The sequence below is a fragment of the Aplidium turbinatum genome, chromosome 1 (genome assembly GCF_918807975.1).
Source record: "Aplidium turbinatum chromosome 1, kaAplTurb1.1, whole genome shotgun sequence".
In the NCBI taxonomy this organism is placed as follows: domain Eukaryota; kingdom Metazoa; phylum Chordata; class Ascidiacea; order Aplousobranchia; family Polyclinidae; genus Aplidium; species Aplidium turbinatum.
In genome coordinates this window covers 27,133,985-27,151,024 of record NC_137472.1, presented here as the reverse complement: position 1 = coordinate 27,151,024, position 17,040 = coordinate 27,133,985, and the positions used below count along the sequence as shown (strand labels likewise).

The window sequence follows — 17,040 nt, the reverse complement described above, 5'->3', positions numbered from 1 at the left end:
ACCATAAGAACATTTGCAGCTGCTACAATTGACCCCGTAGCGCCCTACGTTGCATCTATGCAACAAAGATTTTGTGAAGTACATGACTTCGAGAGAGTATAGAATGAGTATTCGTGAAGAAAATGAAACAAAAATATTTCAATTGATCTTTTATCGCCCAATGTTGTAAATTTGCAACATGTTGTACAGCTAAATATTCTGTGTTTTCTGTATTACATCTTTTAAAGAATATTTTAAAAATTTGTTGTTGTTTTTTGGGCGCTACGTGTTTCAACTGCAGTAACGATTTTTACAATGAAAGATTTTATTGGTTGTTAAATCTGCACCTGAAAGTTATTGACATGTATATGCATGGGATGACCAAAAAGTGGATCAGTGTTTGTCAAATGCCACTCCTGGACAGTTCCAACAGTCATTTTATACCTTTGATAGATAATAAAAGCAATTAAAACAAATAAAAAAGTAAATGAGAAAGAAAAGAAAGTTTGTATAAAAAATCTGTAAGAATAAAAAAAAGTGTTTCGTGTGGTAACATGTACTTCGTAGCTACTCCTGCACAAAACTAAATTTGTGGTGTACATTTTATTTTGTGTCAAATCTTTAGAATATATGGAAAATAATAATTTAGCTCTAGTAGGGCCGTGTGAGCACCATCTTGCCTTTCCCCCGGCGAAATCCATTAATGGGTGTCTGCGCTTAATGATCACTCTTAAAAATAGGATTAGAAAGCGTTTAAAGTCGCAAACTCTTTCAATGTGGAGAAACAATTTATATTCACCTTTTTTAGCAAAGAGTAAACAATTCTTAAGATTTTTTTGAAAAAAATAGTTAATAGGGTATGCCGACAATGCAGTAGCAGATCTAGAAAAAAGTTAGGGAAGGACCAGAGTTTTAAAAAGCAAAATTTATAACATAAATGAACAATGCAAGACTTAATGTCCGAAAAAGAAAAACTGAAAGAGGTGTGGGGGGCTTTGCCCCTCAGAAAATTTTGACAAATATATTCGTTTTTTGGTCACTTTTAGGCATTTTTATGAGATACAATGTTTTTTTTATCGAGATGCATGCTTTGTAGGCTATGAAATCAAATTCATCAAAATAAAATTGGATTGGGTTAAAAAAAATTGTTTACAATGTTAGCCAACCATTTAAAAAAAATCATTCACAGCTACAGAAGAATTTCAATTTGTTTCTTAAAAGTTTATATAACCTTGAAAGTGGTGTAGTCTTTCAGCAGTCTGAAATTATTTCAAGTGTCCCCACCTTCGCCGATAGCATGTTCACTACATAAGCTATCTCGATTAACACTGCAATTTTTCAATTTATTTGGTAACTAGGCTATTTTAGTGAGCAGTGTTTACTTTAGAATATTGCATCATTTTTTTTTTTGTTGAGATACAAAAAACTTTTCACTCCCTTAATCCCCAACAGTAGCGTAACCAGGAATTTTGAAAGGGGGGGAGAGTTTGATGACCGGCGGGCAAAGCCCGACGACGTGTTTGACAAAGGCGACTCAGCGGCGGGGGTCTGGGGGAGGCTCCCCCAGAAAATTTTGAAAAATATCTTTGAATTTGGTGCATTCTGAGAGCATTTTCAACAAAAATGTGGGTATAAATATTCCTGTAAAATGGTGCTGTCCGGTGGCATAGCAAAAAGATAAGATCATGTTTTCTTAGGCATTTTTTGGTAATAGAGCTAAGTCTCTATGTTTTCTTGTTGCTAATTCCTGGCTGAGATATTTGAATGCTTGGTATTGGCAAAACTCGATCTTTTAATGCAGTTTCGTTTAAAATTAGGCAAACTTTGTTTTAGAGACATAAAGACTGAAAGCATCATTCTCAATATCGTGACGTCACACGCGTGCCAAAGGGGGGGTTGTAACCCCCAACCCCCCCCTCGCCCTGGCTACGCCACTGATCCCCAACTATAATGCATGCTCAATATCGCCGAGGTGAGCGAAATGTGGTTGAGCGAGAAGACCAAGCGAGAAAATTTTACAAAAATGGAAAAAAACACATATTAAATGTTACCGGTAGGGCGTGGGTAGGCTATATGCAAAATTACATACGGAAAAACTCTGCATGAACTAAATATGAGGGAGCCCCTAGGCAGAGGTAGGCCCCCAGTTGTTGGTTTGAAAAGCAGTAAATACGGCCTTGCATGATTTAATTAGCCATTGATTATTGAGCTTCTGCAGTAATTTTTTTATATTTTAAACATTCAACAAACATTAGACAGACTAAAATGAGGGGGCCCCTAATCAGACGTGGCCTTCCCCTATCCGGAGAGTACGGAGGGGGGCGGACATCTCACATCTCTCGACATCTAACTTTATGTTGAATAAAGTGATTGCTACGTTTAAAGTGATAAAAATCTTTATATCAAAGACAATTTCGACGCAGCAAGATACCAGACCTACCTGTAATCTTCTGATCCGCTGAAATGATCCCTGTTTAAATGTTGACGTGTGTTTGCCTCAACGACAAAACCACTAACAACTTGACTGGGATGAAGAAGTCGGAAGTCTCCGGAAATAGAGGATCTCTTTGGAAGAGCTGTGTCTTGAGCTGATGGTATTTTCGTACTGCTGGTAACTTTTATGTTGACTAAGGTTCCATTATGACGAAAAAACTCTCCAATGGAACATTTGTCCTCTTTCTCCGGCACAGATCGAATCTGCGCAAACATAAAATAAAAAAGTAGCTTAGAGATATCGATTCGCTTGATGAACTGTTCTTTTGCTGCAATCTTTCTATAAAGAACACCTGAAAATAAAATTGTTACCAATAATGTTTTTCTGTGCAGTAAATCGTATACGTACACACAGCATATTTCCTTTCAAGTACAATAAGCAGGGTTATTTGAGACTTCTTAAATCTTTAACTTCGATATCACTGGTCAAAATTATGACAGAAATGATAAAACAAAACCTAATTAAAAGATTTTAAATTTGCAAAAAAATTGTCGTAAACCCAGAATTACTAACAAACAAGCCATCTATTCCAAAACTTGTGGTGGATGTGCGATTGTGCGGTATGTGGCAACTGCACATAGAACGTAAAAGTTTATAACATCATAATTCTAACAAATGCAAACTCGATGAAACTACAGAGCAAGCCTCAAACATTAGGAAATAATCATAGCAACCTGCTCTACATGCTGTAAGCCAATCATCGAGGATAGCTTGATGGCACTTTTACTGAACTAACCAAAAAACTGTAGAACTTGGATATTGTAATTGTTATAAGGATGAATAGTTGCATCAAATAAAGTCGCTACCGTTCAAAAAACTTAACTGTTTGTTATATAACCTAAAGTAGGATCATCAGATGCTTCTTATTTCAACTAAATATTGGTGAGGCTGTTTAAATTCACCTCTAGGCGAAATATATTTTTTATGGAATAGGATGTATTCAATAGTTGTCGCCATATTACAAAAATTCCAATTTTTTCTAATATTTTTCCAAAATTCGTCAACATTTTTTTTTAAATTTGGAGTTTGCATTTTGTTTTAGTGATTTTTAGCTTGCCATCATGATAGCACATCACATCTGGCCTTGGTTGCACATAATAGTTACGAAAGTTCTTACTTGATAATCACCACTAGTTTTGCACACGACAATCCAATCGACTTTAGATGCTGGGACCAAAAAGCTCTTTCCTAGCCTCGGCTTTCTTGCTTGGTCTAAATAAATCCCATCAAAAGCAATTTCCCATACTTCACAAGCATCTGTGGGTGTCGTTCCACCTCTTTCTGTGATTAGAAGCTCCAAGGTTCGGTCTCCGCCTGCGTGAACTAATCTAATCAGAGTAGAAATAAATATTAGAAAATCTTCATTAGATGGATAATGTTCCAAGCCTTTTTAGCTTAGTCACCAAAAATAAATATTTATACCCACACCCAGCATGTGGAAATTACAATAAGAGACAAAATGTTCAAGCAAGCAGATTTTTTACAATTTGGATTTGATCTCGTCGTTGCTTGCTAGTGAAAAACGTTGCAATTATAGAGACCACTGACGAACCGTTGTTGTGCACAACTTTTTATAATGTTTTTCTCCTAATCAGAGTAGAAATAAATTTTAGAAAATCTTCATTAGATGAATAATGTTCCAAGCAAGACTGTTGATTCAAACAAATATTTAAGCCCCGACATTACTAACTGTCCAGCTCCACTGCAGCTATGGGGATCTGAGATGTCATTACCTCAAACATTGTCAGCTTATCCACTAAAAAAAAAAAATTATACTCACACCCAGCATGTGGAAATTACAAAAATGTTCAAGCAAGCAGATTTTTTACAATTTGGATTTGATCTCGTCGTTGCTTGCTAGTGAAAAACGTTGCAATTATAGAGACCTCTGACGAACCGTTGTTGTGCACAACTTTTTATAATGTTTTTCTCCTATAGGCCTACTATTTGCGTTCTTTAAAAACTCATGTGGGGTGAACAAAAATGACCTGGTTGATAAATTGCTTTCCACTCAATAACCCACAGTGGCTTTCTAGGACGATTTTGTTAATAATAACTTATGGGCGGCTTCGTTTTAGCAAAACATTATGTCATTTAGTGAATTCACTAGCCACAACTGGTAAAAATGCTTCGGTTTCAAGTTATTGTAATGTAAACATGATCCAACATGGCCTCAATGCACTCTATAACGAAATGTTAGAATGAACTCACAAAAATGTTGTTCTAAAATTGTAAATATGTTGCTGAAATCTTAGAATTTTAAATTACGTAATCACTTGCTTTGGCTTTAAATCTGAGAGTCCTTTATATACCTTCCCACAAACAAAGTTTACACACCGTAGATTAGATAAATAGATATTATCTTTGGCAAAATTATTCCTAAATTCTGTAATTCATAAATTCTGCAATTCTGACTCAGGAATAAAACAATTCCTAAGCTACTTCTGCGTCATTGAAGCATAGTTACGTCATCAGTGGTTCTGCTGTGTTCAGGGTGTTCTAAATCAACCTCTCATAAAAACCTAAACCACTGCACAATCATGACGTTTACAAGTTTACAACTATTGGAAAAGGTGACATAAAAGACTTTCATCTTCAGTAAGTACAAAGGTTTTAAAAATGCATAGCCTGTTTACACCGTAGGGGCACTTTTTAAAACTGATTGACACTTACAAGCTAAAATGTCCGCTGTGTTGCTTTCGACATAATTATGTTCAGAGATGTCTATCTCACTGTCTTCTGTTTTGCTTCTACATTTATAGCAAGGTTCGGCATAAAGTTTGCAAACAAAACTTAAATTATTCATTCTGTTTGAAATTATTTGATGAGGTGAAAAAAGTGGGGCAACAGACTGTTTTCGATTCTACCAAGTGTAGCCTATTGCAGCAAAGGTATGCACTTGCACACAAACATGTCATCGACACCTCGGATTACTCACTGCAGCCTCCCAATCCGAAGTTGTCTGTTGCACAAAAGTTAATTTTTTTAGATCAAACCTTGGCAAAACTACGATACTAATTTACTGACAATAACTTTCGGAAATCTGATAGAAGCTTATATCTCATTTAAAACCGTTGTTTTTCGCTCTAAGATCCAAGATACTTCAACGTCTTTTTATTATTACTTCATGCAGCGTCAGGAACAATGAAAGAAAGTCACTCCCTTTTGCGCCTTTAGAGCTGAGTGAGCGAACAAAAGTACAGAACACTCACCAGCATAGATTTCATAGATTTGCAGCTGAGCGATTTTACTTTTTCTTTACTGTCGATGTTAAATCAAATTGGCTACAGAATTCCTGTGACATCAGGGTTTTAAAACCGAATTTACGGGATTTATTAACTGTTTAAATTTTCCGTTTCTCGGAGTCCGCACAAAAATTCCAAGTATTTTTAAACCATAACTTGCAGCGCCTTTTCGCATTTCTGAGTATTCCAGCAACATCAGTTGAGACAGAATCAATTCTTCTGCTGTATTGTCACTAAATTTATCTCACCATAAAGTGACAAATCTGTAAATGCTCTGAGTTCATCCACGCAGTCTGTTGTTCCAAGACAAATGAACAATGTTCGCTCAGTTGTTTTTGCCTTTTGTATCATTGAGTGCGTGTAGCTTCTATTATTATCTTTGTTTTGTTTTTTTAAACAAAAAAACAAACAAATCTTTGGTTGTTTTTCTGGGTTAGATTTTTCGAATTAGATTTTTTCTGTTTTCCTTATTTCATGAAAATCCGAAATATCGAAAACCCTACATCAGACCAACCTGAACCGCTTGCGTTGACCTGTCGGTATGGTCAACGTTGGAAAAATCTGTCCATTCGTTGTGAAATGATCGATATTATTTGCTGGGTCTGTCAACCAATCAGCAAGGGTGACCCCGACAGATGTTTCTTCATTCAACCTAAGAAAGGAATAAAATAAATAATTAAATCCAAAGCCAACATCAATACACATGTAAACTGATTTTCTGCATAAGTCTATCTATAATCTTGAAAACCCTTCTAACCGAACCACCCACGTTACTGAATACTGAAAAGTTTGGGTGTTCATCAGAACAATTATCGTTTCTAGAACTAGTTGCAACGTTCATCTGATGAAAGTGAAAGTAAAACCAACGACAAACAGGTTAATTTATTGTTTTACTGACGTTTCGCGCACCATGACAATGCGGATCTTCAGACCAGAGCGAATAACATACAAAATAAAATTTACAAAGTTATATACTATACTGCGGTGCGGTTGAAGCCAAGAAAAAATGAAACACACATTATTTTAAAGGTTGGCCAAAAGATGTGTGAGCGGTTACTTTCCACGTTATATTACGTAATCATCATCATGAAAGTGGCTTTCAAGCTGGGAACAAACTTAACTGGAAACCTAGCCTGCGATGTGCATTGTCTTCAACTAAGCAACGAATTAAACTGTTGGCTTCACAAAAGCTGCTGCATTCTTCCCATTAATGCGAGGATAAGTAGATTGTGTTCCACTTAATCTTTGATGTGTATGATAGAAAATAAACTTTGTTTGTTTTAAAAAATCCAAAAATATCAACTTTAAGTATTTTGATTTATAACTTAAACTAGAAAAGAGGTTCAAAGTTTTACAAGTGACGTCAAGGGGGGGAGGAGTCCCAAAAGTTTAAAAAATCCTGCTATAAACACTTACAGTAGCCATAGTAGGTCAGACCATTCAGTCATATCAGAATTAATCTTCTATGCCAGCCTACTTCAGCATCAACGGAGCATTTAACCTTTTGAAATCAATGCTTCGTCCAAACAGAAATTTTGCAGACGCAAACATTGCATACTAAATGATAATACTTGAATGTGTATTGACTAGATGCATTAAACCAGTGCTTTCCAGCCCGTGGGATGGTGCGGATAAAAAAAATTGTAATGCGGATGACAAACGTTGTGTGGATTTAGCGAATGAACAATGTCGATGATTTGTACGTTTCGTTATGTGCAATAATTCAGATATACTTCGATGATTCAGATAAGCAAATAAGCTGCATTGAAAGCAATAGCCGTGTGTCTGATCCCTCATCTAAATTCAGTATTTTCATGAGATTGGCTTCGTTATACACTTAGTGTTGCCAGTTCCAAGGTTTTTCTACGAAATTGGGGTAGTTTTGATTCAAAATCGCGGTAAAAGTTCAGCAGTCGTGGGTTTATGAGCCAGTTTTGCTTTTTGGTTCCGTTTTTATGGTTTATAATTTAGAAGTATGCTACTTGCTCAAGTTTACATTAGAAAAAAGCGTTTAAAAAGACCTAGCTATCTAAGCGCTAAAGTTCTTGTGCAAAATCCCAAGAGGTTTAGTGCACTGGTTGATAGGCAAACGAGAAAAATAAATGGTCTTCTTAATTAGACACTTGATGACCCAATGCCGGAGGCATGGAGCAAGATGTTGTGCCAACTGGTCTGAAATTTTCAGAAATATTCAATAGCAAACGAGTTATGAATATACTTGGATGGTTGAATAAAAAAAATGCCAATTCCCCTGATGTATCCTATAAGTTAATGATTTTTGTTTTTGTTGTTTTATTTCACGTTTCTTAAGTGTCTGAGACCTACTTGCTTAGAGCAGTAGCGGGTGAAGTAAATCAGAGTTGAATTCAGATCAGTCCATTGCAACATGCTATCGATTAAAAATCGGCTTGATTGCAAGATTTTATGCATAAACCTTGCTATTGTTATTCAGTAAGGAAAACAAATAGCTGCAAAGTAACTATATGGTTGGTTTGTGCGTATGAAATTTTTTCGAAATAAAAAAAAGTGTGAATAGTTGTTTTAATGGCTAAAAAGCAATGCAGTAGACTTAGAGATTAGACCTTTGAATTTTTGTGGTGATTTTGAAGTCAAAGAAGTGTTTTGTTCGTTGTTCGAATATGTTATTGTTCAAAATACATGTAAAACTGGAATGCCAGTTGTTAATTGCAGAAATTAGCATAAATGTGATGCTTGAAAAATAAAGTCATACTTTTCGATTTTTTAGGTCAGGGATCCCGAAACACCGAGTCGCGAAAAAGGTTACTACCGGGTCGCAAGAACACACGTCCAAAATGGCGTCGTTTAGTGAAAAATGAAAGTTCAAAGGTGTTTTTATTTTTAAATGATACTAATTGCATAAATACTAATATATAATACTAATTGCAAATTTTGTGACTTTTCAGTGTTACATTACTCTCAGCCTTGGGTGTGACGTTGCGAATCTACGCAAACTACGACAACGATTGATAGGCCTAATAGCAACAGTCACTAACTTATTACAGTTCTTAGGCCAGCGATCGAGTACCGTAGTTAAAAGCAACAGTAACAATGTTAATTACCTTTAACCAGGTTGCTTCTAGTAAAACTTGTTTTTTTGCAATATTGTTGATCAAAAACTTCATTTTTTTAAGCACACTAAAAGTGATCTTGAAAGTAATCTTGATCTTCAAGATTACGTTGTTTTAGTGATCTGATCTGGATCTTCAAGATCACATATTATTCTTGGAGGATTACCAAAACTGGTGATCTTGCCCATCTCTGGCCATGGTTAAGTATGTCCTTAGACATAAAATAAACTGATTACAGTGAAAACAATTGCAGCCATGTTGTAAATACGTAGAAATCAATACTTCATTTTAATTATTACATATCTATCAACGCAGTAGCAATTCCAAGGAGGGTCACATAGCCTACATCTTTTCAAAATAAAAAACACGTAAGATTTCTAGTTTTGCAAAATTTTCTTGTTTGTTTCAAGTATGAGATGAAATGTTCCTATATAGGCTACGAAAGGTTAATATTGGGGCTCCTTAGATGGATTTCTAAAATTTTACTGAAAGCCCTCGCAATGTTATACAAATGTTATACCTTCTGTAGACGTAAAAGAAAAAATATTTAAAACGTAGCTTCAACTTTATTTTAAATCAAAATATCAGTCAAACTGCTCAAGAAAGCCAGTTTTAATTTGATAATATTGGTCATATAGCTTGCAAGGTGTGCGTTTTGATTAAAATTTTTTTTATTGCGCTCAGAAATGCACAAAAAGCGGTCAATCAATATTACTCAAAATTTTCTGGAGAGCATTCCTTCCAAACGAACTGCTAAAAAAGTTTCCTTTTCCGACCTCAACTTTTGCATTGTCTATTTTCTTTACGGATTTTGCTTAAAAAGTGTGTTTAAACCGATATAAAACAATTAGTCCGATACGCAGCCTAAAATGATGTCAAACTTCATTTTTCCTATGGCCGGTCCGTAAGACTATTTTCATTTTAAATCCGGTCCGTGAGAGAAAAAATATTGGGGACCGTTGTTTCAGGTCACAAAAAAACTTTCCTTAGTCATTATTATTCACCACGTGCTGCGCTGCAGGGCGTGAATATAGGATTGTTCGTTGTTACATTATATTGCGGTACAGCTTCGTTTGTTTGCTCATAACATACTCTTTCGAGCCCTCCGCAAGTAGAAGTACGGTCATTTGACGAAGATTTGTTTCTACTCCATGCACCACAGATGCAACAATATTGAAAGACAGTTTTTCTAAAAATGTACCAGAACAAAACCACCTGAAAAGTTCATTATCTTCAATGGCCGATTGCAATGCCAGAAAACCACGTCCAAAGTTATCAACATCATAATACTGCAGGATAGGTTGGAAGATAAAAGAATGATCATGCTGGCAGTTATCAGGACAAGAAATATCGGCCAAATGTTGTGGCATTTTCATAACTCCGACGGTTGGATCTTCCACAATGATAAGCCCAGCTAGACCGCTGTGCACCTGCCAAACATGTAACGATTGGTTGAACTGTGTTTCTCGGCAGTCGAGTGTAGCAAGAACTCAGCGATAGACAGCGAGAAACACATGTTTTTGGGAAAAGTCTTGATGGCTAGACAGTGTGGAGGCTACACCGGTATGGTTAGCGAAACACAATGCTTGCTGTTCTATGATGAGTAGTCAGGTAGTGTTGACGCCAGGAAGATTGCTCCTTCTCAACTGTGCATATCCTTATTGGCGACAGTTAGTTTAGTTGTTTTCTTTCCACAAAGAACATGTGTCTATCGCTGAGTTCTTGCTACACTCGACTGCCGAGAAACACATGTTTTTGGAAAAAGTCTTGATGGCTAGTGTGGAGGCTACACCGGTATAATCAGCGAAAAACAATGCTCGCTATTCTATAGTGAGTAGTCAGGTAGTGCTGACGACAGGAAGATCGCTCCTTCTCAACGATTGGTTGAACTTGCGTTTAAAAATGAATGCATAATTTAGCCTACTATACAATAAGTAGCCTATACGAGAAGGACAACCGTGTAATGCTAGAAATTTGTTTACTTAATGCTAAACTATTACGTGGTTTCTGTAAGGTTTTAACACTACAAACTTCACTAATAGCTTAGTCGAGCTGCTGTTTATAACCTGGAACATAGTAGAGCCGTGCAAATGAGCGTGATACCAGTATGTTCCCGGAGAATTCTCTTCGTCAATCTCATAAATATATTGATACTCTGTTTCGCCAGTTTTTGGATCTGGAACATCTACAAAGACGTTGTCTTGTGGTGTCTGTTGACAATTAATAATTTCACTGTTTTTTCGGATTAGTACGTGTGGAGAAGTTTGTTTCCTGATAGGTCAATTATGTAATATTGAAAAAGCTATAAAACTTTGAGGCTCACAAAACCTTTAATATTGTTGTTCCAGTTTGCCATAGCTGATTTTTAACAGTTACATTTTATTTTAGAATGTCTTAAATATCATAATTTTAACAGTTTAGTTTGCACTAACTTGTATACGTATAAATTGAGAGATTTCGTGTAGCCCAAAGCTTTAAATATCTTAAGCATCCGGGTTTTTTTTCATACACCGACTTGAAAGTTAACAGCAAAATCTCCAAACCATTCGTTTCACTTGAAACGCTACTTTGTGGGAAGCTAAATTCTGACAGTGGAAACCTGTGGTTCTAAACAACCTTTTTAATGATTGTAATATCCGGGACCTCTACAAATGTGAAATAAGAGGCAGTACAACTCCTTTCACCTGTCTGCACCTTAAAATTGCTTGGTACCGCGACAGGGTGATAAAGTAGCCGTTGATACCACATAGTAAAGTTGTAAGCAGAACATCCATGTTCACAGCAGCTCATATTATTGCACACCGTCGTCATATGCACCCCATTAAAGGCATACTAAATGAAATTTTCTAACAGGAATTGAGCACTAAAATGCGTAAACTGAACATTCAAGAATACATTTCAAAAAAAATTACCGAAAAAAAAAAGTTTTCAATGGCACTGGCAAGGCCCAAAGTCCAATGTTTCATTTATTTTTAATTTTTTCAAAATGACCAAAAAGTGGAAATACTGCTCGAGAATACGTCACTATCGACAGCAATGCATGTAACAAAGCCACATTACCACATCTGATGTTTTAACATCAGATCTGATGTTTTGAGCAAACTGCCTGATGTTTTGAGCAAACTGTCTGATATTTTGATGTTGAAATCTGATGTTTTGATGTACATACATACATAGCCTACAGTTAAATCGCCCGCAGTAACGACTATTGCTCGGTCAGCTAATTGCTAGTCCATAGTGACGTAGACTGTACAGTCGCACGCTTCTCTGCTCACGCCCATTTCCGTTTTGAAAGCTCTGACAAAAGCACGCGCGGAATGCTGATCAGACCGCAATGGGGCAAAATTTAATTGAAAATCTTTTTATGGTAGCATGTTAAACACAAAGAACGTGCACAATCGCCAAGTCAGGTTTTTCCTTTAGTATCCCCTTAAGATTTAAACAGTGCCGGATTATCCTAAAAGCTTAACTAGTTGAAGGTTTAGGCCGTGGTTCTCAACCGGGGTGCCATTTGCAATACTCTGGGGTGCCGCGAACTGTTTCTCATATTCATTTTTCATCCATCTTCAAACGGATTGCTAAGATCAATGTTACTGATGAAGTTTTCATGCACGATTGTTTTCGTTACATTTCTGTCCGGCCATTTTCTGTCTTGGGCCTACCCATGGCCACCTAAAGATACGGCCTGATTTGTCACATTTTGCAGAAATTTCCAGATTTTGTTAACTTTTTGCGAATGTTTAAATAAACTTTTCTAAAAATTATATTTTTACCCATTCTGTGCTGTTTTTCCCAGATGCCACAATAGGTTTTAACATCCTCAGATGTTAAAAAACAAAGAAAAAATGATTTCGAAGATTTTAGTCAGACTGTTAATTTTTCAATAACAGTCTGATTTAGCGTTTTCAAGTTACTTTTTCTCATTTTCTACTCCTTCCCCAAGGCAACAATAAGATTTTATATCATTAGGAGACAGCAAATAGTAAAAAAATCTCAGAAAATGTCAGTCAAACACTAGCAGTAGCTGTATTCAAAATCTGCAAAATGTGACAAATCAGGCCGCATCTCCAGGTGGCCATGGCCTACCGTATACGATGTATGGTTGTATAATATAGGCTACCTTATCGCTCATTTGAGGAAGTGTCATAGTAGGACCAGATCACCTTTTCCAGTTAGTTTTTTCCACTTTTGATTATAGGCTACCCAGGGATATCTACAACTACGGGATTGCTAACTCACGTTTAATGACTCAGCAATTTTGTCATAAGCGGGCCGACGGTATTTTTGAACTTTGAAGTGTTTCCACAATTCCTTTGCAAGTTTGCAGTGTGCTGACCAGAGAATTCATAACTCTGTGCTTATTAGATTGTCACTGCAGAATTAGTTTTGTTTCTTGGTTATGATTTAAGTAAAGGGAGTAAATGTAAAGCTTTGTAGTGTTTCTTTGCTTAGATTGGCTGGCTACTAAAATGGTGTGCTAGGCTAGGGGTTCAGCAGAAGCAATATATGCAAGTTAGGATATAAACTTTCCTGCTAACTAGTCAAAATTTTTAAAAACTTGAGTTTAGGCTATTTATAACTATATAGAAACATCTATTTTTGTAATCTGACAATGCAAATGGACTTCCCCCTCGTCTTTTATGCGGCATTAAATGCCATTAACTTTTTGTATGGTACCGTAGCCTACTACTACAACAATCCTATGCCTGCCCTGCATGTACTAGCCGTAGGCTACTCTGCTAAGTTGATGGCAGGTTGCATCAGTACATGCTCACACTATGGGGTTATTAGGCTTACCAGTACCAACATTGTTGCTGATTCTCACCAGCTACGGTACGTTGATAATCAAGTGGCTAGGCAAGTTTCACTGAAGGTGCTGACCTGATCACAAGTTTGATTCATGGCAGTAGGTATCACTTGTTTTTATGAATGAGCAGACAGGAAAGGCCAGTTCAGCTTCTGGAGTAGGCCTGGTTAAACTAGACTTCAAGAATTTTGTGTGGCAGTCACCAGTAAAGTGAAACTGTCACTTTACTAAAATTACCGGTAGCCAGTAAAAATATTTCATGACAGCCTACCTTAAAAATATTTACACTGCTTGTACCATTATCGATCCATGTATATTGCTTTCAGCTAAATTGCAGTGTTAAGTTTCTATCTGTATTTAATGTAAACTGAAAGATGGTGTATAAATGTTGTGTACCAGGTTGTAAAACTGGTTATAAAACGAATGACAGTAAAGAGAAAATTGCTTTATATAGGTTTCCTAAAGAACATGAGCTAAAACAAAAATGGATAAAAGTAATTCCGAGGAAAGATTGGATTGTCACAGAGTCATCCAGAGTATGTTCCCTGCATTTTCATGAGAATGACTTTGTAAAGGATTCTTGTGATATAAGAATTGATCGAATGGAAGTACGGGGTTCAAGTACATTGCAAAGAAAGCGATTAAAATCTGTTGCAGTTCCTCATGTTTTTTTGGCTTTACCCCAGTATCTGACAAAGGCAAGTTCTGTGCCTCGCAAAACTGCATCATCTGCATCTGCCAGGTTGAAAAAAGAAAATTCTGTCATTGAACAACAAAATCAAAATCTGTTCCAACAAGAGGTGATCAAAAATTTTGCTTCATTTAAGACAAATATTCAGAATGAAGTATTACCAAGTGGTTATGTCGTTATTTTCAAAGAATCAAATATCCAGTTTCATTATATTGCCATTTCTGAAGACTTCACATTTGCACCCAAACTTCTATCCTCTGTTATTGTTACTGATGCTTTGGAAGTTCAAGCATATGTGTGTTCTGCAGTCCTGCCTCACATAGTTTATAAACATCTCTTCCCTTCTCAATGTTTAGCAACCATTTCTGAGCTTACAAATTTACTGGCATTATGTAAATCACTATGCAGCAAGTCATTTGATAGTATAAGTCATACTCATTTGTTGGAGTTAGCTGCATCATGTCTAGAGCAATGTGCAATTGTGCATCCATAGATTTGACCATTTGCAATGAAAACACATGTGTGCCTTTATTAAAATTTATTGTAGAACAAATATCTTTACTCCAAGTACCAAAAAATGCTCGTCGCTATCCCACCAATACTATCACTACTGCATTTTTATAGCAACTGACCAGTTCATCCCTTTATAAAAAACTACGAAATTTTTTTGTATTGCCTTGTCGAAGCCGTCTTCGTCAGCTTTCTACTGGAATGACTGTTGACTTTGCAAAACTGGATTTGGAATATTTAAGATTACGAACATCTGAATTATCTCAACGGGAACGAATTGTCGTTTTAATGATGGACGAAGTGTATACTGCTCAGCGTGTTGAATATACTAGTGGCTCTTTCATTGGTTTAACTGAAGAAGGTCAGCCTGCAAAAACTGTATTGACATTTATGGTCCAATCAATAAGTGGAAAGTACAAAGATGTTGTTTGTCTCATTCCTGTAGAAAAACTTGACACTAATTTGTTGAAGAGTTGGTTTGAACGTGTGATGCTTGCACTCAATGATATCTTTTTTGTAGTTGCTGTATCTGCAGACAATCATGTCTGTAACAGGTAAGATAACATTTTTCTAATTACATCATAGTACCGGTAGTTTGTTTGGGTACTTACTGCGTAAGCTGTTCATATAATTGTTTAAATAAAATATTTTATTATGCTTTCATTCTCATATGCTCGATAGTCTCTTAGATCTCAATGAAATAAAAACTCAAATTTTTGCCTGTTGCTTTTGCAACTTTTTATAAACATTGTTTAAAAACAAGGTGACATCTATTGCTGTATATACCATTTTCACCACTTTAAGCTGTACTTTTTGTTTTATAGGAAATTGTTTGTTGATCTGTGTGGTGGAAAGCTTTCGCACAGCATAGAGCATCCATTGAGAAAAGAGGAAAAACTGTTTTTATTTTTTGATTTTACTCATAACCTGAAGAATATTTACAACAATTTTGTAAAAAGGAAAAGGATGCATCTCCCTTGTACTGGCCATGAGCACCTGCTTGGTCAGTCATGTATTGCAGAATTTCATCATTTGTCTCGCCTGTATGCTATGGAAGAAGACATGGCATTAAAGGTTGCTCACAAACTGAAGAAATCCTCATTAAATCCAAGCAGCATTTCACGGACATCTCCACTACATGCTCTCAGTAGGTGTTTGGTTAGTGTTCTTATAAATGCATTATTGTACAAATGTACAACTTGGTAGAAAATGCATTCAATGTAACTTCTTCAAAAACTTGAAGAACATGTAATCAAGTGCAAATTGTATAATAGGGTTGACCAGATATAGCATTTTAAGATCCTGAGACGAATTGGTAATTTTAAACGTTGATTGGTTAAAATATTTTTTCATTTTTCCAAATGTAGTTCTTGCAATTTCTATCCGTCTCAAAATTCCATGGTCACACCTCCCATCTTCAGTTATTAAATGTCCAAGATAGGAAAAAGATTTTACTTTTTGTATAATTTCATTGTCAATTATAATTTGGAGTACTGGAGTGTCTGATGATTTTGAGATTATCATTGATTTGGTCTTTTTAGCGTTAATTTTCATATTAAATTCTTTACCAATTGGCAATTGAGTTAACATTGTCCACTATTTCTTGAAGATCTTCTTGTGATTCAGCCAACAGAACAGTATCATCAGCATAGCGTAAATTTGTTATGTTCAAGCTATAGCTATATAGCTGGTAATAAATTTTATGTATTCATGTGCAAGGTGTGTGTTTGTGTTCATGCCAATGCTTTACTAGTATTTTTGTGTGACTATTGACTAGTTATTTTTTGGCATGCAGGTGTTTTCAATGAATCAACTGTTCGTGGCTTGGAACATTACAGCACAGCTTGTTCAGCATTTTCAGAAACTGCTCGATATATCAATTTTGTCACCAACATTTGGAAAGTTATGTCTGTTAAAACTTGTTTTAAAGGTATGTACAGTCTATGGAGGTCAAAGAAACAAGCACTATAGTGCAGATAAGCTGAGCCTATGTATAACCCTATAAAATTTTGGTACTTTGTTCAGGAGAGAAGAAAAGAGATCCTATGTTCATTCCATTAAGCATCAGCCATGAGACAAATCATGTTGGGTTGCTTTTTTTGAAAGAAGCAACAAAAATTTTTGAAGAATGGCGTGTTTGTGGAACGGCTGGGCTTTCCAACGAGACATTCACAGCTTGCATTCAGTCCATGGGAGCAGTAGTTGAACTTGCCACCTACCTTCAA

General features: G+C 36.1%; 2 protein-coding genes across 4 annotated transcripts in view; one reads left to right on the top strand and one right to left on the bottom strand.

Moving 5' to 3' along the window:
- Positions 1-17,040, bottom strand: part of LOC145772047 (laccase-like) — a 56,167-nt gene that overhangs the window by 23,440 nt on the left and 15,687 nt on the right. For all 3 annotated transcript variants that reach the window (XM_082583866.1, XM_082583858.1, XM_082583874.1), the window contains exons 4-9: positions 10,874-11,017; positions 10,023-10,237; positions 6,233-6,370; positions 3,591-3,801; positions 2,420-2,676; positions 327-423 (exon numbers count right to left, since the gene is read on the bottom strand). In XM_082583866.1, coding sequence (XP_082439992.1) covers positions 327-423; positions 2,420-2,676; positions 3,591-3,801; positions 6,233-6,370; positions 10,023-10,237; positions 10,874-11,017 — 1,062 coding nt within the window. The remainder of the gene's footprint in view (positions 1-326; positions 424-2,419; positions 2,677-3,590; positions 3,802-6,232; positions 6,371-10,022; positions 10,238-10,873; positions 11,018-17,040) is intronic.
- LOC145772068 (putative monocarboxylate transporter 5) overlaps positions 1-17,040 on the top strand; it is a 72,979-nt gene that overhangs the window by 45,755 nt on the left and 10,184 nt on the right. The window lies entirely within an intron of this gene.